At 42.1% G+C, this 21,056-nt stretch overlaps 1 protein-coding gene across 1 annotated transcript; it reads right to left on the bottom strand.

Moving 5' to 3' along the window:
* Positions 1–1,695: 1,695 nt before the first annotated feature.
* Positions 1,696–19,545, bottom strand: LOC129776404 (dedicator of cytokinesis protein 7). The gene is made up of 6 exons (XM_055782031.1): positions 19,352–19,545; positions 16,679–19,202; positions 11,881–13,914; positions 2,828–3,872; positions 2,373–2,772; positions 1,696–2,311 (listed from the first exon to the last, which is right to left on the bottom strand). Exons 1-6 carry the CDS (start codon positions 19,390–19,392, stop codon positions 2,113–2,115), a joined length of 6,243 nt encoding a protein of 2,080 aa, XP_055638006.1. The 5' UTR covers positions 19,393–19,545; the 3' UTR covers positions 1,696–2,112.
* Between the last annotated feature and the right edge of the window lie 1,511 nt (positions 19,546–21,056).

Raw genomic sequence — 21,056 nt, 5'->3', positions numbered from 1 at the left:
ATATAGGGTACAGACTAGGGGGGCGTTGCTGATTAATGGTCAGCTGCATCCCAATAGGAAGTATCCCGTGTCGGGCACACGTACAGAGCATCGAAGACTGCAACATACCAATTAAGAGAACACTTGTAATACTAACCTCAAGCCAACCGCGAGTAATCGGTTACATATTACTAACATAGTTGTAAGACAAAAATTGTCAAAATATTGGACTCCCGGCCCCGTCGTGGCGTTAGCCTGACGCCTTAATATGTGCCTTAATAAAATATATATTTTTGGAAAAAAAAATTGAACGTTACTGGGCAATTGTCAAGGCCAAGTTCGAGAAGAAAGGTGCAGTGTCTGAAAATATGTCAGAGTTCAAGAAGAATTGGTCTTCAGCGTCCAGAAAGTGCACAGACTACAAACTAATTTGATGAGGAGAGTTAAATCTAAGGTTCGATTATTTTTTTAGAAATCAACAATAAGCTTGATTTTTTCATTTCATTGCTATGTAAACTTAATACTTTTTAATAAAATTCACTTTTGTGAACACTTTCTGAGCGTTTACCCTTGAGGCTCAAGGAAAACAACCTGAGGAAACTGAGTTATATTTTGATGTTTGAAAGTTTAAGACTACTTTTCGATGCACTCCTTATAGCAGATGTCGCGAATTCCCAACGCGTCTCTGATAGGAACATAGGGTTGTCTTGAGCCTCAAGGGTATTCAAAAGGTACTCTCTGGGTGTGTAATTATCCGTACATTGGCAAACAGCGTGATCGATGTCATCGTAACCGTTTCCACACCGACAGGCATTGCTTTGAGCAAGTGGAGACATCTAGCAAGTAGTGGTTGGACATAAGTCTACTCATTACACGAATGAAGTCACGTCTTACGTCCAAACCTTTGAACCACGCTCTCGAAGAAACATTTGGTATAATTACTCCACCACCACTCCACCGCCCAAGACTTCCGGTGTCCCAAACGGTTTACCAACTCAAGAGGGAACTCTGACGCAATAATCGAAACAAAAATCATTGTATGAAATCTGTCTATCAAACAATACGCTTTCCTATGCACCCACCTTTGCGAGAGTGTACGTCTTCTCATTGCCAGGAATTGAGCACTGAGAACGGACCCATACAAAGGTTATCTTATAAGATATTTTAATTAGTGCACTCATCTGCTGCCTCACCTTTGTGAAGAAATAAGATGGGGTAGTTTTCATCGACTGGAGAGCCTCAAACAAACTGAAGCTATCCGAGAAAATAAAGTAATGGTCTGCAGGCTTGTTGGAGATCATACCCAATGCGAAGTCGATTACTGCCAGCTCAGCAACATAAACGGAACAAGGTTTCTGCAATGTATGGAAGGCGCAAGAATTTTTATTGAAAACATCGAAGCCAGAGGATCCATTGAGGCGAGACCTATCAGTGATGTAACTTTTCATGCAATTGACTTTTTGATACTTTGGATTGAAATATGAGGAATATGTTGAGTTGATAATTGGTCGAAACTGATCTGGAATCCCAAGAGTTGCTTGTTTCATCGACAGATCATAATGTTCAATTGAGGAACTGTTGGATTTCACCCATTGTAGGGGGTGGTATGACGTCGTGGTTCATTGCACCGGTGTAGTCCCCTTCAACGTCATTTTGATTTCCTCCTCACGAGTTGTCATCAAAATAAATACAGTAGAAAATTTATCAAACTTGCTCGTTTATTATTGTTATAATCAGATGAAGACGATTAATGTATGAAATACGTGCATGTTCCATGGATGAATATTTTTGTAGTATGTTGCGTCTATACGTAATCGTGCGAAAATAACATATACGACTAACGAAACTGTGCGTGATAAATAAATACATGATAAAATAAAAATATAATCCATTAAAATGTTTTCTTTTTTTTTTGGCATGATGTGTTGCGTGAAAATTCAAATGCAAATCGAATCATCAGAAAGGAATTTGCGAGTAAATTTTGTAACCGATAAATACATATTTTGCATTCAACTATGTGTGATATTTCGAAATTACTTTTAAAAATACAATAACGTACAGGTGAATGTGAAGCATATTGGATATTACATTTTTGGTATATAATTTCTACGGTTCACGTTCCCAGTGAACCTCTTACCATCGCAGAGGAGTTAGTTTACTGTTATGTAGCCCGTTGTTGGCTGCGACCACACCTTGGGCCTGCGTGGGACTAATAGTGATAAGAGGAGCCAAACGTTCGGTAAATCTAGCGTAATTTCTCTCCAGCTCTTTCTGATAATCTTTCTGGTCAGAAAGAATGAGATTCCGATTCTTCTTCAAGGCGTCAGAACATCTGAAAAATTAATAAAAAGATATTGATTAGTGGTTAACACGGTTATCAGCACATATCATACTTTTTCGAGAAATCTTTGAAGCACAATCTCAACTTATTCTGGTGTTTTGTCGGTATGGTTGTGCTATCTGCGATATCCGAAAGAAACACAAGAGCCATTTCCATGGGGCCTTGGTTAACGGTGGTTCCGATACACCCCTGTAGAACCATTTGCAAAATTTTGGGATCAGCTGGCTCTTGATTGGTAGCAGCCGCCAGCTCGGCAGTCTTCTTCTGGATATCCTCAATAGCAACTTCAATGGGCTCGAGTACAATTTGTTCGCGGCTTACGACCTGGATGCGGGTCTTGACATACGGGAAATGGTTCGCAGTGGTCAGTATCGTTTTCCGTTTGCACTGTTCGTGGAGTTCACCGTGTGCTTTTCCCGACTTTGTAAATGGTGTTGCAAAAATAAACCGCTCTGAAAATAAGTGATTAACAATGCATGTAGATTTTGAAAGACGAAATACACTTACTAATATTGAAATTTCTCTCGAAGTACGTCTCACGATAGCGCAATTCGTACGTTTCGAAATATGGTTCCACATACGTAATTTGAATGTAAGTTTTTTCTGGATCTAGCGATTTTATATCCACAGTATTGGAATCCTTGATTATTTGCACTACATCAGGACCAAATCGGTCGGAATAGAAGTTTTGCAAACGACTAAATATCTCAGGAAGTTTGGTTAAGGTTGGTTCCTTGTAAATGAATTCCTGCTGATCCAGATCACCAAACTTTGTTCCGTAGAAACCAACCCGGAAGTACGTCCCGAAAACTCGTTTGCCGTGAAGTTGAGCGATACGATTGAACGCCTCCTGAAGCTTTCCGTGGATCTGGGCTAACTTCCGGAAATCGCGATTGGTCTCACAAATCGGTATAAGCACCTTGTAGACATCGTTCATCGCTTCATACATCCCAGCAATCTGGAACGAATTGGACGCCTCCTCGAGGAGAGCCTTCAATCCACCTTCAGTGAAACGATTGCCCAAACAGATTCCATCTTCACCTGGGCTCAGGACATCATCAGATACAGCCGACTCCATAAGAGCATTTGGCGAAATGTGTTTGAGTGAAACGGCACCCACTGGCAGATGGGTTTGCGACTCTAGCATACTCAAATATTCGGCAACGAGTGCGGCGCTGTGAACGTAACACATAGCCGCCTCGGTATGGTTCGCACGCTCCATGTGTTTCTTAGCCATATTCTCAAGCCACGTGAGCCTAAGGTCCGGCGAGTTCTGGTAGCCCTTCGCGATGCGATTCATCAGATCCAGCAACATTTCCGGATCCTCCTGGTACTCTTTCATTTTGACCGTGTCCGACAGAATCATGTGTAAGTTGAAGAGCAGATCCTGTACCTGTTCTGGGAACGAGGTGTCCTGCAAATCATTGTCCGATTCCGCGTATACGAGGATCGTCTTTAATGCACGACGAAGTGACTGTTCACTGAAGGATGAACTGGTTCCCACCAGCGAGCTGAGTGACATGGTGACCTGCATCTTGACGCGAGCGAAGTTCTGGAAATATAGTGCAGATGTTGTTAAACGTTTCTTCAGATCTACATGAGATAGATTGAGTCAGATTTGCAAATCATTCGTCTCTTATTTCAAGGTCGTGATGGGCGGGTGCGAAGTGCAGAAGTGAAGACCGCTACAGGAGTGTTGCAAAGACCGGTGGCAAAGTTAGCGGTCCTGGAGGTTGGTGGTATAGTTAGAGATCACTCCAGGTATTTGCTCAAGCATGGAATCTCAACATGGATCTGGTTAAACAAAATATCAGAGAGTAATGTCCTGGACACGACCGTGTTGTTGACGTTGGATTACGAAACTATTTTATTCAGTTTTATTCAACATTTCAGAAAAAAACGACTCTTTTGTAGAATGCTTTGGTGGTCCTTTAAGGATCGATGGTTTTCGTGGTTTTGTAGAAGCAGCTAAAGAAGGTTGATCTATGATTTTTCTGGGTGTTGATTCAACGTCCAGAAAATCCTGATGTTCCTTGATCTTAAACGTAAGAGGGACGCATGGTACAAAAAGTTTTGTAGACCGAAAAGTGATGTTCACTGGAATAGGTACATGATCGCGCGAAATAAATATTCACGATTACTAATGAAAATTCGTTGTGAATATTTTCAGAGGAAACTTGATCAGCATCAAAACAACAGCAAAGAGGTATAGACATTTTTAAAATCTTTATTAAAACCTATTAATTGCAAACCGCGGCCCGTAACCTTCAATGGTACATTAGAACAATCTGAGCAAGTAATAGCATCTAAGTTTAATGATTATTTTGTCGATAGTGTTGATCAATCAATCCATTACATTGGTCGACGAATCCGATGAAATAAAACAGCCGGTTTACCCCTTAGCGTATTATGTAAAACATCACACATCAAGTGATTTCACTACCCTGCTGAGCGTTCTAGCACCCTGTTATGCAAGTACACCACGAGTGAGACTCGATGATGTACGCGAAGGGGCTAATAGTAATTGTAGATTATATTAAGTTAATTAAAAACTATTTGGTTCTCCTCAGAAAAAAAACCGCTGGAGTAGACAATGTTAATGCTTAAGGTATTCAAGATTGCTTTCATATCATTTTTCACATCTTGCTGGACCTAAAACTCATTTCAAATTGCGCATGTGCCTCAAGTCACACGACCGTGTTGTTGACGTTGGATTACGAAACTATTTTATTCAGTTTTATTCAACATTTCAGAAAAAAACGACTCTTTTGTAGAATGCTTTGGTGGTCCTTTAAGGATCGATGGTTTTCGTGGTTTTGTAGAAGCAGCTAAAGAAGGTTGATCTATGATTTTTTCTGGGTGTTGATTCAACGTCCAGAAAATCGCTATTGTTATTGCTAATGAGACTCAATGCTGAGAAAAAATATATCTTTTAGATAACTTGTCTTGCTCAAACCTCTGTAGGGGAAGGAGGCGCGACCATCATCATCATTCTAGTATTTTTTCAGGAAAATTTAAAGAAATGTAGATTAGTAATCAATGTTTCTACTTGTTCTGTAGTTGTAGTTCTTAGATCATTTTATTAACTAGAACAGGGGTTTTCAGATTTTTTTTATGGCAGAGCACTTTTTATAGCAAAAACGTTTGACGGAGCACCTGCATTTTTTAATCAATAAAACAAATCATATTTGCATTGACATCACCCAACTGGAAAGAACTCTATTTCAGTTATACATCGCAGTTACACAACATCTGACCCAGAGAGAACAAGATGAATCACTATACGCCCAGTGAAATTAAATTAAAGAATGTTCTTTTCAAGGAGGGTTTTCAAGTGGGAGCATTTGCTATAACTTCGCGGAGCACTTATTTCCCGCGGAGCACCATTTGAAAACCCCTGAACTGGAACAATAGAATTTATGAATATTTCAATATCTTTCAAAAAATTGTTTTTGTTGTTATCAAATTTTCTTTTGTTGTTATCAACGAATACTGAATACTGTTTGAGTACTGCTGCTGGAGCTGCTCTGATAAGTCCAATAGACAATATAGTCTGATTTATTGCAATGCTTTACCATTTCATATCCAGTTCTTTTTTATTGAGCGTAAATGTGCGGGACAAAATGGACATATCTGCTTGGGACAGTATGACCAGGTATTTTTTTTTCAACATAACCAGTAAATACAACTGTTAAAATTTGTAAAATAAAGTTCTGTTCGCCTACAGAAGAGGAACAAATTGATGCAGCGAAACTGTAAGTTTGATTACAATAAATTAAATTAATTGCATTTTAATTTTTGCATGTTGTGTAGGGTGACGTGGTCACGTTTCTGTAGCGTGAATTGGTCCTACAGGTTTGAGGTTTTTCTTTGGTCTAATTGATTCCAGATGCCGCTGAATTACAAAAAAAAGGGATAGGCAGACAACGTTGGAAGAAGGAGGAGCTAGAATGAGCAACGCAGGCCATAAATGACGGTTTTTTTGACTATGCATCGAAAGTGTTTGAAAATGCTCGAACAACAGTGAAAATATCCATGCATAATTCGAAATGGTCTCAATGCAATTTTGCTAGTCTGGAATTTGGCCAAGACACCTGGTATCGATACCAGAACACTGTTACTGTATGTAACATACTTTACATAAACTCAAGTATGCATGTATGATTGAGGGAAAACAAGTATAGCTCAGTGTACAATGTGATATTTTTTATTTAGACCGTATTGGTTTAGAAATATTAGGCAATTTGCTTAGGGGGTCCAAAATCCCTCCATTTCCCATATATCTACCGCAATCGCTGCGCACACTCCAGATTATTGGATTGGCGCATAATGGAATATTTTGCAGCAGTCTTTTTCGGTGTACCGATTTTGTGTTTTTCGCGATATATCGTAACAAATTTGAATAAAATATGGATATTGTTGAAAAGTTTGCGAAAAGGACAGTGGAAAAGAAATTACTTTTTGTGAAAATGGAAATTGAAAATTGAACAAGTTAAAAACGAACTGTGTTAGAAACGGTAAAATAGTTCCACGGAATTTCAATGCTACAGCTTGTGACGCGAAGTTGCCATGTGGTTTAGAGACAAGAGTAAAGCTTTTTTGTTGGCCTGTTTGCTGTTTCAAAACCCAGCAGAAAACAGTATATCCTTGAGATTTGAATCATCTATATTCCGCTAAGAAAGCTCATTCAGCTACCAAAGAGCACATTAACTACAGTACGACATGTTGCACGTTTGGAAAAACTCGCGCTGAAGATGTGTTACATCATGCTAATGAAGTCGCAAGAAACAAGCATAATTCAATTGTGAAGAACAGGGAAGGCAAGAAATTCGTCATTGAATTAATTTGTTTTCCCGGCTCACATGGACTGAGCTTCCGAGGTCGCGATAAAAGCATAAAAGGCTGTAAATAGAGGAAATTATAAGGACATGCATATCTTTTTGGCTACGAAAAATGTGTCATTTTCTCACTTCATCGAGACCACGGCAGTATTTTCTGGGACGACGGGTACAATTCAGAATGAGTTGGAGGGAATTGTTGGATCCACCAAGCTAGAGCAGATGGCGCGGAAAGTGAACCAGGCTGATTTCGATGCGGTTATTATCGACGAAAACACTGACATTTCTAGGAAATCTCAGAAAACATAAATTCAGAAACGCATGACCCTTTGAAAATCGTATTGATTTAAACATTTTTTTAAATTTAATGCAGTGGGGTTACAGTGTAGGTGCACAGCTAGTTAATTTACTCACGAGACGCCTCTGATCTTAACAGAATCCCTCTTGCCAGTAAAGTTGTAATAGACAGAGACGTCTTCGAGGTTATCGATAAGTTTGTCTACCTTGGCTCTTCGATAAAAACCGATAACAATAGCCGTTAAATTTGAAGTCGTGTCTATTATGGGCTCCACGAATCCGTAAGGTCCAACAAATTCCGACCCCATACGAAGTATACCATGTACACATCTCTGATACTACCCGTAGTTCCCTACAAACAGGAAACATATCGCAAAAATCATTTCAATTGGCGTGGGACTGTCCCGGTGGACGGTGAAAAGGATTTTAAACCGAGATCAGTTCTAATTCCGAGGGTTATCGCTGACATCAAAAGGAAGATTCGAGCAAACCCAGTGAGTTCAATTAGGAAAATGGCGAAGGAACACGAGATCAGCGAACGTACGACACGAAAGATCGAAAAAGAAGATTGCGGGGCGAAGTCGAGGGCACAGAAAAAAAAACTCGCACGATAAACAACCGCATCCAGGAGCTACGAATCGAGTGATGTAAGAAAATCTTGAACTACCTCGAGCGAAAAAATCGGTGATCACTGACGAAAATATGTTTACCGTCGATCTCGTGTCAAATTCCAGAACCGATCGCTATATTTTTTCCGACGTGACCGATCAGCATAAAAACGTGTATCTGGCCAAGTATCCTTCTAGAGTTATGATGTTTGGATTGATGACTTTTGATGGTAAAAAAATGGACCCGGTGTTCATTCTAGAAGGCGACAAAGTAAACACGGAGAACTACATCGGGATTTTAAGTAGATATGTTCTCCGGGGGATCAGAGAGCAGTACGATCCGAAGCCAAATGTTGTATTTCAACAAGATGGGGTTCCGTGCCACACCTTTGTTGAACGAACGAGAGTTATGTCCACGAGTGAAAATAAACTAACACCGGAACAACGTTTTAACAATGATTTTATTTGAACGATCTATATATGTCGGTAGTTTGAATTCAACTGAAAAAGTCCAGTCAAAAATGGCTGTTGCAGTAGCGCGTGTAGACCTTTGTAGACTTATATAGATAAGCACGGAATATGCTGCGGTTGCAGCTGTCAATAGCAGCAAGTAAAACGAGGGGCTCGCACTGCTGTTCTCAACACTCCTCCTCAGGGTGAGTCCCATGAATAGGCCCAACCTCCATTCCGATCATGCTAGTAAACCTTTGCTGCTTCTGCACTCCTAGCGGCTTGGTAAGAATATCGGCAACCATAGTTTCGGTGGGACAATACTCCAAACGTATTTTCCCTAGACTGCAAAGATTCTTAACGAACTGCTCCCGCGACTCGATGTGTTTGGATCTCCGTGTTGCTCGTTCAGCCTTGACGAAAGCAATGCAACTTTGGTTGTCTTCGTGTATAACAGTAGCACTCGCCTGACGTTGTCCGAAGTCCTGAAGTAACGATCGAAGCCAAATTGCCTCCTGACAACCATCGCTCAAGGAAACGTATTCTGCCTCCATTGACGATAATGTCATGGATGACTGCTTCCTGCTCACCCACGAAATTGCTGCTCCGGCGTACAAGAAAGTGAATCCGGATGTCGACTTCCGGTTTTCGGCATCGCCCGCCCAGTCTGCGTCCGTGAATCCAATCAAATCACCAGCTCGTCCGTCGTAGCTCAACTTCCAGTGTTTTGTACCAAGCAAATATCGCACAACTCGTTTCGCTGCAGTCCAATCGATTTGCGTTGGACAACTTACTCGACGTCCCAGAATAGAGGCGCTAATGGCTATGTCCGGTCGCGCGTGCACTGCTATATATAACAGAGCTCCAACCAAACTCCTGTACAACGACTCGTCTTCTAGTTTTATTCCGCTCTGCAGTTTCAGGAATCCTTCATCCATGGGTGTTTTAGCTGGCTTCGCTTCAGAGATTCCAAAACATGCGGCAAGTTTCTCGATGTAACCTCTTAGGCTGATGCTGTACTTGCCATCGATTCGTTCAATCTCCATGCACAGGAAATATTTCAATTCTCCTAGACTGCTGATATCCAATTTACGTTTTAGCTCCTCAAAGATTGCGGCTGCCACTGATTTGTCCATACATTCAAGCACTATATCATCGACGTACACAAGCAGATAAGACAGAGTGTCGCCAACTGATTTTGTGTACAAGCAAGGATCAGCGGAGCTTTGCTTGAACCCTATACTCACAAGCACTTCATGCAGACGACGGTTCCAGCACCTAGCGCTTTGTTTCAATCCGTAAATGCTCTTCTTTAAACGGCACACAAGATGTTCCTTGCCCGGGATCTCGAAACCTGGTGGCTGAAGCATGAACAGCTCCTCCTCAAGCTCACCATGCAAATACGCCGTCTTTACGTCCAGGTGTATAAGTGGCATATTCAGCTGACTCGCAATCGCTAACAGAGCACGGAAAGTTGTTTGGCTTGTAACTGGCGCAAAAACCTCCTCAAAGTCCACTCCATACGTCTGCGAAAATCCTTGCGCCACTAGTCTTTGGCTTTGAACTTCACCTTGTTCCCATCAGCATCACGTTTGATTTTGTATACCCACTTACTGCCTATAGCTTTCCGGCCAGTAGGTAACTCCGTTAGATCCCACGTGTTATTTTTCGAATGACTAACTAGCTCCTCTCGCATAGCTTCAGCCCATTCGATTGATCTTGATGACTTCCTAGCTTCCCGTAGAGTCCGAGGCTCCTGGTCGATCTCAGCTAAACACGTCGCATTCATCTCATCCAACAATTGATTCGGAGGTTGCCCTTTATTGGCTCGTTTCGACCGCCGAATTACAGGACTGAATCCTCCACAAACAGGCTCCTCCATTGAATATCCAAAAAAACTCGCTCTCCGATGCACTGTCGTAGTTTGAAGTTTCCAAAATTTCCGGCTCGACAGACTCCTCTTGGATGTCTTCCCGCTGCACGCTTCCAGCATCTGATGCTTCTTGCTGCACGCTTCCGTCAACTTCCAGAGTATCTTCCTGCTGCACGTTCCGATCGATTTCCAGAGTGATTTCGGATGTAATCGGCTGCTGAATTTCTCGCACCGATTCCTTCGTATCCATCTCCATCTCCAAAAACTTCGCATCTCGACTAATCTGCACCTTGTTAGTCGTTCGATCGAGGAAACGATAGGCCTTCTTGTTTTCAGTATATCCAACAAATGTCAGCTTGACCGCCTTGCTATCGAGCTTCTGTCTCTTCTCATCTGGGACACGAACCCATGCGCTAGAACCGAACACCCGCACGTGACTATAACTTGGCTTCTCCCCAAACCACAGCTCGAAGGGTGCACTCAACCGTTGAAGATGGCAATCGGTTGTATATGTAACAAGCAGTCATCACTGCCTCGCCCCAGTACTTCTTCTCCAAATTTGCCTCCAGAAGCAAACAACGGGTCATTTCAATCAAGGTACGATTTGCTCTATCGGATTTCCCATTCTGTTGCGGGCTGTATGGTGCAGTCTGCTGCAAAATAATCCCGTTCTCGTCCAAGAACGTCTTCAGCTTCGTACTTGAATATTCCCCGCCTCCATCTCGCATCCCGCCTCCTCCAGCTCGCAGAATCTTTGGCATTTTCCCGAACTGATTTTGCACAAGGCTCACGTAGTGGCGTATCTTCTCATATGCTTCCGATTTATTTTTCAACAAGTAGATGACTGTGTATTTGCTGAAATCGTCGATCAGGGCAACACGTATCCGTTCCCGCTGGGAGTACGCACATCCATAGCTCCACACAGATCGGAATGCACTAGATCTAACACAGCAGTTGATTTCGTCTTGGAAGCAGGAAACGGAGCCCTCGCCAATTTGCCCTCGCAGCAGACACCGCACACAGATCGCACTCCACAGTCTCTCAGCTTCAAATCAGTTCCCATTTCCTCTCGTATGATCCGCTTCACAGCATCCGGATGACGATGTCCCAAGCGTCGATGCCATAAGTGCTGACACATATTAGAATGTCCAGCTGTGGAAAAAAGAGCAGCTCGCACTGCTGTTCTCAACAACCTTGAACCGCACTCAGATGCGGTTGCAGGAACATCTGCCGTTCTGGGCGAAGGATACGTGGTCGCCATCCAGCCCCGATCTCAATCCGCTGGATTACTCAGTACGGCGCATAGTTTAAGACCCTCAGAAAAATCCCCCTATTGAATAAAAATAACCAAACCGAAATTATTGAGATGCTTCACTTTTGGCATTATTCAATAGTGCAAATATTATAGGGCATACGGTACATGTTTGTCGTTGGTCTTGTGTGTAACTTGTGGAATCACTCGAATTAAAAAGAAAGTTCTTTGAATATACTCACGTTTCCGATCTCAAAATTCTGTCTCATCAACAAATACAACGAAGCGGCCGCCTGAGACCGAACACTGGGCAGTTGGGATCCACAGTGCTTCAACAGCAGCAGACACAAATCGGCACAGCTATCGGTTTCCTCGTCGAACAGTAGATTGTGATATTTGAAAATCAGCGATCGTTGCGATGCAAACAGATTCTGCAACGCAAGAGTACTCTGGTTGCGAGAGAGCGAATGTAGCAGCACTTTCAGCACCGTACCAAGCAGACTGTGATGCATCTCGGATGTGGACGCTACCTGCACGATGAGTTCTAGTGTGTCCAGAATTGTGAGACACACTTCGGTTGCCAGCGATCCTTCAATGTAGTAGGTAATCTCCAGCTCTGCTTCATTTTTAATGTTGCTGTCGTAGAATTGGGTACGAATCTGGTCCTTCTTCCAACGGAACTTTTCCGTTGAGTAGCGATCCTTACGGCGATTGATTAGGTCATTGCGAGCCGAACCGGTACCCCGGATGCACTCCTCAAGTTTTTCTTTCATATCAGGTGTCTTACGGAAGCTGGAGGTGTTTCGCTTGGATGTTGGTTTCTTTCGTCCACGATATTCGAAGTTTGGAATACAAATGTTGAGAACTTGAAGCATCTGATGCACCCGGTGGGGACTGAGCCCCATGGTGTATTTGAAGAGTGTGCTTTGTTCGAGATTTTTAACGGTCCATAGGAAACAAGATAGCAGATGTCGGGTATTTTCGCTACTGAGTGGTGTTTTGTTTTTGGGTGTTTCCTGGACATAGTTGTAATTGCGGATACCAGAGATCGCGTACGCCACTTCGGGACTGATCGTGGTTGCTGCGATGGAATTCGAGGGGCCCTGATAGTCTTCGAGTAGGCCAATAGTGTTCAAACGATCGTGAGATTCGGCAATGGGCGTGTGCAGCTGTGGAATGGTATCCATTACGATGCCCAGCAAAGGAATGTAGAGAGCGGCTACCCGAGCTCGAGCTTCAATTTCATTATAGCGAGGGTCCAAATCGTGCGAAGTCATTAAGTTGCGCAAGCAGCGGATCGCCTTGCCATGGAGTGGCGGATTCGGAATATCGAGTACTGTCGCCAGTTCTTGGAGTACTAACCCCACGAGGAAGTGCTGCTGACGGAATTCTACGCTCAGTTCCGCATAGAGAGCTTTGTCAATTCCTGCCATAGCGCTAACGTAAGAGTTTTGGCTGTTATTCGAAGTTACACTCGGCGTTGGGCTGCACGGAGCCGATAGAGCCGTGTAAGGCGTACCAAAAGGCAAATTTAGTGCAACGAAGTGTTCGTGGCTACATACAATGCGGAGAAAGTCAAGCTTGTAATGTATCATATCCGGTGTGGATGAACTCTTAGTCATAACTACTTTATAATATGTTTTAATCAGACCAAACACGAATCCGCGATCCATGATGCTCAGTAAATCGAAAATGAAGAAAGCTAGACTGGAATTAATTGACTGAGCCAGCTTGGGATCACTGCTGTTGTATCCAACCACCTTCGTAGTGACCAAGTGTACCAGCGTGGAAATGTCGTCCGTGAATTGATGTGGAAATCGACCCTTGCGTGGGGAATTCAAAGAGTTGGTCAACTCCAAATGCTCGACCATACTTTTGATGATCAGTTCAAACAGCATCCACGAGTTTGTCATGGAGAGTTCGGCAGCCGAGCCACTGGCCACCACCCAATTTAGGGCAATTTCTTCGTGCAGCAATCGAATCAAACCATCCTTTGGACCACTTCCACTGGGAGACATTTCACCGCGCATGCTGGAAGCTCGGTCCACTAATTTGCCACTCATCGAACTGGTCATTTCTGAGTAGGTAGAAGTGCTGTGATGCAAATCAGGGTTGCTGGACGAGCGTGACATTTCCTCCGTTGTGTTGCTTCCAGCCTGCCGGCCGTACGGAGAGAGTTTACCTTTTGGATCTAATGGATGAGGTATCTTACACTGGAATTGGATGTATGTGCTCAAAATGTTCTGCCGTCCGTAGCGTTCCTCCGGTTGTAGAAACTGTAAGTAGAGAAATATCGTTAGTTGATATCTGCAACTGCCTAAAATTTCAATATGCCTGGTTTCATTTGCTTGACTAATTCTCGAGTTGTGTTTAATTTGTATGGCAGCAAAGGCAAGCAAATTGGCTGACTTTCGTTTTTCGTCGACCAACGCCATAATGGGTATCGATGGCCAATCGCACACCATTTGGCTGTTGTTGTTGAGGGGTTCCCTCGCAATACGGACACTTATGCTCAGACGCACTGCAAAAATACAAATCAGACGCAACTGATTTGTATTTTTGGCAAGTCATGGGTTTTTGCACGAAGAGTCACACCCGTAGCCTCATTTTGCCCACCATAACGTAGTCAGGAAGGGCGGAGCCAGCAAAACATCAGCACAGAGGTTATTCCAAACGAGTTGGACGGCGTCAATTTACATTTTTCCCCTTCATGGGAGAGTTTGTGACAGTCCAAGATCTTGACTTTCATCGAGGGAAGCTTTAAATTTCCTTCTTTAATCAATCCACACGTCAGATCCGCTTCGGTTATCATCCCCGAAATTTCTTCTTCATGTGAAGGGGCGTAGATTTGAATTTAAAACATCAAACATAAAGGAAAGAAAGAATAGTTGCTTCTCGAAATGATTTTACAAAACCACTCAAGCCATTTCCCTTTTCAGGGCCCCGGAACTTTTTACTGAAGAGTTATTCATGAAATTCGCAAATAATATCCGAAATGAAAAAACAATTTTTTTTAAAAAAGATTGCGTAGTCCAATGTCCTAAGCGGTCGTGTCACGGATACAACCCCTCGACTTTTTTGTAACTAAGCTAATACAATTACCATCCATGACAAATTTATCAAACTCAGTTATCTGTCCATTGTCTGTTGTTTAATCACCATCCGAAAAAAGTTCATTGTTTTAATGCAAACGTTATCAAAATTTTCTCCTGAAGTTTGAAGTGATAACTATCCCAATTTGTTTTTCTTGGATCTCTGAACTGTTCGATCAAAAGATCACTTGCGTATGTGCGAACATAATTCCTAACCATGTTATCATTTATATTATCATATATTTCCATTTGTATCGGATCTTCGCTCGTTCGTTCTTAATTGAAATTTGTTTTTTTCCTACCAGAGCAGTTCGCCTCAGAACGAGCTGTTCTATTACTCAGTACCCGCTTTCTGTTTATCTCAGGCTTATCTTCGATATTACCTATATCGAGGGGGGAGGGGTGGATTGCCATACAACTGAAACACAAATTTCTGCATAACTCGTGAACTAATCAAGCAAATGGAATCAAACTTAGCATATTGAGGTTTTAGGGATCGATAAACGTTTCTATGGTGGTTCGACACTTCTCCTCCCTTTTTAAGGAGGGGGTTGCCATATAAATGAAAATGGATTCTGCATAACTCAAGAACTAATCATGTAAACGGAACCAAATGGTGGTTTGACAATCGTTCCCTCTCTCTAAAGTGGAGGGGGGGCTGAATAACTCGGAAACTAATCAAGCAAATGAAATCCAACTTGGTATATAGAGGTTTTAGGGATCTATAAACGTTTCCATGGTGGTTCGACACTCCTCCCCTCTTTTTAAGCCATACAAATGAAAACAAATTTCTGCATAACTCAAGAGCTATCAAGCAAACGGAACCAAATTTGGCATTTCATTTGGCATTAGAGGGCATGAAATGTTATTATGGTGGTTCGACACTCCTTCCTCTCTCTAAAGGAGGGAGAAGGGGGTTGCATAACTCGAGATTTTATCAAACAAATTGAACCAAATTTGGCATATGGAGATTTCAGGGAGTAATAAATGTTTCTATGGTGGTTCGACACACCTACCCCCTTTCTAAGGAAAAGGGGACTGCCACACAAATGTAACACAAACTTCTGCATAACTCGAGAACTAATCAAGCAAATGGGGTCAAATTTGGGATAAGAGTTTTTGGGTACGAGTAATGTTTCTATGATGGTATGACACCTCTCCCTTCTCTGGAATGGAGAGGGAGTCTCTTAAAAATATTACACATATTTCAACCAAACATGACAATTGAAAATTTCCGGAAAACTCTTAATTCCCATATGTTCTACAATTACATAGTAACAACCGTTGTTAGTCTATTTGATGTTTGCGCTAACGAAATTGATCTTTGTTCGGAAGCGGGAATGGATTTTAATGTAATAAAACGCACTCCTATATCTTTATATATCTATATAGACAAAAATGGATCGCTGTTGATAAGAGCAAAACTCGAGGAAGGAATCGTCCGATTTAGGGCTGTCTTTTTTCTATCATATTTTCTGTATCAAACATTTATGTCATGTAACGGAGAAACGTGTTATTTGCAAGAGACTGAAAAATCTTGAACGAGAATCATGTCTGAAAATAATCTGATATTATAATGTCGAGTTTTGATAGAAGTACTAGGAATTTTATAGTAAAAGATAATGTTAAAGGGTCGATTAGAAGATCAATCAATGAACAGTTCTGCGAATGGTCCCATGAACGTGGGAACAGTAAGAAAACAAGATTGTTTGAAGGTATTGATAATCAAAAAAAATAATTTTGGGCGGGAGGCGGTAAGTTGAACATCATCCTTTCGTTAGATCGACATGGCACCACAGGTCGTTAAATGTTAGGAAACTAGGTCTGTATTTCAATAAAAATGTTTAACAAAAAATCGGGGAGGGTCGGGTCAGCGGTCAATATTTTGGCGTGGAACTATTTGCTAGCCTTTTTTCATTTGTAAATCATTCCATCTCTTAATACTTACAAATATCTTGTCGGAAATCTGACAGATGGTCTCGAAAACGGTTTGGCCAAGCGACAAGGCTTCTCCCCCGATGCGATAGGTCGTTACCAACAGTTCGACCAGCTTATCCAGTATAACCTGTAGATTTTTGACCAACTTTTCCTGGTCGGCGCTTTGCAGCTCCTGAAGCGTTTTCTTGAACTCGCGCTCCATATTACCCTCGCCTATCCGCGGCGGGACCTTCCTCAAATCCAGACACTCACAGAGATAGATAAACTTATCCAGGAAATCGTCAAGCGCGTGAACCGAGGTTACCGCGTCGATTGTAACCGAAAACACGGGACGATGATTATCTAGCCACTTCGTTCCCGGCAGTTGAACGTCTGGTGGAATGAACGAATAGTTGTCCGGAGGTTCCTCAACCATCACGGGCAAATTGAATTCACCCACGTTGAGATGTCCATCCTTCAGAACGGGAAGCCAAGTGTAGCCAACCGGAGTTTCGATGGTTGGCTGAATTTCCTGGGGTTTCTTTTGGCACGAAACATGGAACAGGGTGAAAAGAATGTGATGATTTTGTTTCAAATTTGCTGGAAGTGCGATTTTGATTTCATCGTAGAATGTGGGCTGCTTGTTGTGATAATTAACCGCCGAGAATGTTTCAGCAGTATATTCGGGACAGGAACTCTTTCCAAAAATAGCCGGCAAAGCATCCGATTGGCATTCGCCGGACATTAGCTGAACACGAACTGCGATGTTCCGAGCCGAACCGGCTCGAGTTGAGAAGTTCAACTCTTTCGGCGATACGAAAAACATATTGCGGTAACTGTAGTGTGGGTTCAGAATCGGAGCTGAGGGGAACTCGAGAATTTCTTTAATTGGTCGCGTATGATCATTCGGGTAAGGTTCAATTTTGGCTAGCTCTGGCGTCAAAGCACACTTCAAATCTTCTGAAATCGGTAAAATCTCGATTTTTATCGAACCAGGAATGCACTTGTGCTTTTTCATCAGAGCTCCTGGTCTTTTCAGCTCCGGTAAGAACTTAAACAGCTCTTCATCTTTCATTTTATCTGGTTCCTGCTTAAAAAAGCTGGAAACTGTTATCGAAATCGGCCGGAATGTTTCAATACTATTGGCAAAGTCGTCCGGTGACCAGGATCTTCTCTTTTCCGTCTTCCTCTCAAGCGATCCTCGCCTTGTCAATGTTCCCATATCGGTCGCTCGTTTGCGGAACTGGTCGAAGCTGCTGGTGGATGACTTCCGATCCAAACTATTCGAACTGGAAGCAGAACCAACACTTTCACGATCCCGCTCGTTTTCCAAGTTATCACCATTGAAAATATTGGTCAAATATATTCCTGTCCAGGCAAACGGCATGCGATACTTTCCAAGTCGTTCGCAAAAGTCGGCCGCATTAGATTTTGCCTTGTCCCGATACTTATCTTTATCATCCTTCAGATAAGGTTCAACCGAGTCTTTAATGTCCCCCTGAAGAACCTTTTCCAAACGAATCACCAAATACAGCTCGTTGCTAGGGTTTGTGATTTCGAAAATGGCTTCCCTAGCCTGGCTACTAATATCCGCATAGGGCACATGAGAAACCAACATTCGTCGTAGCGATTCCGAGTTCATGTCGAAGTAAAAGTTCTCGGAAATCTTCTTCCGCTCCTTGGCGTCGTATATGGCCATCGAGGCGAAAATCGGCTCCACCTCCAACTCAAGTTTCAGCTGCAAACACTTCACATGTATTCGATTCCCTAAGTGCTCCATGGGCATCTCCGCTGGAAGTCGCTTCTCGATTACATCTTCCGGATCTGCCTCCGGATACAAGCTAAACAGCGCCTGTTGTCTCTCCTCCAAACGCTTACACTCATTATCCTGATCTATTGTCTCCGGTGGCACTCTATTCAGCAAACCCGGAATCAACGGATCATTCACAGAACTTCTTAAATCGAATGAAGCCCACGAACCCCTCGGTGTCAGAGTATCCGTGCAAGTGGAAACCGATGACAGACTCGCAATCGACTGACGACTACTGGGGGTACAACTTTCGCTAGCATAGAGCGTTGTGGAAGTAACCGATTCCTCCAAAGATGCACACCCGAAGAAATCTCGATCGATCTCAAATTCCTGTTGGTACGAACTTGGACTCAGCGCTCCCTTGTCCACACGTTCTCTTGCATTGCACGAGCTCGAGTAGTGTCGCTGGGAAAAATCCACCACCTTCCATGGCCTCGTATAACAGTCCACGCAGTGCTGGACATGAAGTGGCAGCCCCGCTAAATCCTCCTTCGGAACTTCGTGCTCCACCGTTCGAATCTTCCTTGGCACTACACATATCTTTACATCATTCACTGGAAAGTCGAGAATCGAACGAAGAGGGTCTCGCAGCAATAGATTTGAGTGTTGAGTCAAAAATTCCTCATAATCGATCGGTTCCACCAGTTCGCACAGTGAAATTGACGATGAACATACTGAGCTACTGTCGCTCTTCGACAGCAGCTGATAATTGGCAACATTCTTGCGAATATCAGATGAGTTGTGTCTGAAAGAAAGAAAAATGCACAACTTGTATGAAATTGTTATCTACAGCTGTTGGTTTTGCAGAAGAGAAATTTAGGGCAGAAACCCACCCCCACCCACTTAGCGATAGAAAAATCATACAACCAGAACACTAATGATATTCATACATACTTTGTGAGTTTGGAAGCAAAAGCACGCTGTGCTGATGCCATGATTGGTTCTGTATAGTTTTACAGTGTTTTCGATGCCGCTAGCGCAACTTTTAAGGCGATTTTATTGAAACTAACCGCAGTCATCCAAAGGCTCGATCGATTTGTTTTCGTTTTGCAGACGCCATTACACACTGATTTCGATTTGTATTATTTGGGGCATATATCGAGTTATTGTTCGTTAAAATTGGAAAATTGCCAGTAGAAACTATTTATGTAGATGCATAGCATTTTATTTTTATTTATGTTACAGTTCAATATTCGATTTCGAATTTAATTTTGTTTTGAATCATTAAAATAATATTATTTGAATTGGTTGTGCTCGAGCAGAAATTCACAATTTTTAATATGTTGAGAACCACGTCGATCCCTGGAGACTGACTGACTCACAATGATTTTTTTGTTTGGTTCGAGCAGGTCTTATACTTATGACAGACATACAGCTGTACTTGCGTTGTACTTCGAAAATTGTATGTCTGTCACCATGTACAGCGCTAGAACCATGCAAGCAACTCGGTACAATCGCTGTACCTGTACCGACCTGTTTTACCGCTGTACATGGCTACAGTTGTACTGTGCGCAGCGCCATAGACGGTTAGTGGTGGGTAGCATGAACAAGCAGAATCAAATCACTTGATAAACGTTCTTTTCATTGACTTTCTTTTAAGTTAATAACTCAGATTGGAAACTTTTTTAACCCTTTCCCGTACAACATCGAGTCTCACTCGTTGAGATATAATTAAATAAAAACACGTTGTATGTGATTTGCTCTGCAAGAAGCCAAAACACTCAAATAATTTATTTAACATATTTCTGAGACTGTACATACGGAAAAACTCTGCAGATGAGGGCTTTTGTCTGTACGAGCACAGTAGGTTTTTGGGCAATTTCCGAGACATCAAACATCATGCGTAATTGTTTCGGAGACATTCCATGGATTAGAAGCATTTATGGTATATGAAATGCATGATCTTCTGTGACCCAAATCTTCTGAGCGATATGATTTATAGATCACTTAATTCAGCGTGAATTTGGAATTGGACTTCAATTGAATATTCTTGCAATGTTTCAGTGTTTGGAAATTATTTTCCAAATCAGATTCAATTGCAACGATTCATTGTGGATTCCAAACTTCGATTTCTCCAAAATGACAAAATGCACGTACCGCTATTGGCCACCATAATTTGTAATCCTGACTTTTTTCTTTGAGACAAAGAAGCAATTCGTCGGTTTAGATATTTAAAAATCAACTCGGAATATCGAGACTAAACACCAAAAACAACGAAAACATTGAATGAAAACAGATAGAAGATTTCATGGAAAATTCAAGCCACAAGTTCAAAATAAATCTGCAAAACGCGTTTGCAGTTTTATTTTCAAATTATGGACATCTATTCATCCATACCTTGATTATGGAAATAGAAGCAGGTATAATAGGTGCTCCCATGAATGAGTGATTAGCATCACACATATCATGGCATTCTTGTATTTTCGTCAATTTTTATCCGAGATCAGGTGATACTCTGGCGCCCCCTCAAAAATTGTTTACGTGGATCTTTCTTTTTGAGCATCTTTTCAAACGGAAAATTGTCGCAAATACCATTACTTAAAAACCCACTAAGTAGTCGAACTACAACATTTGGGTGTTGTTTGGATCTAAATTGAAT

The sequence above is a fragment of the Toxorhynchites rutilus genome, chromosome 3 (assembly GCF_029784135.1).
Source record: "Toxorhynchites rutilus septentrionalis strain SRP chromosome 3, ASM2978413v1, whole genome shotgun sequence".
Lineage (NCBI taxonomy): Eukaryota > Metazoa > Arthropoda > Insecta > Diptera > Culicidae > Toxorhynchites > Toxorhynchites rutilus.
This window is presented reverse-complemented; position numbering and strand designations above follow the sequence as displayed.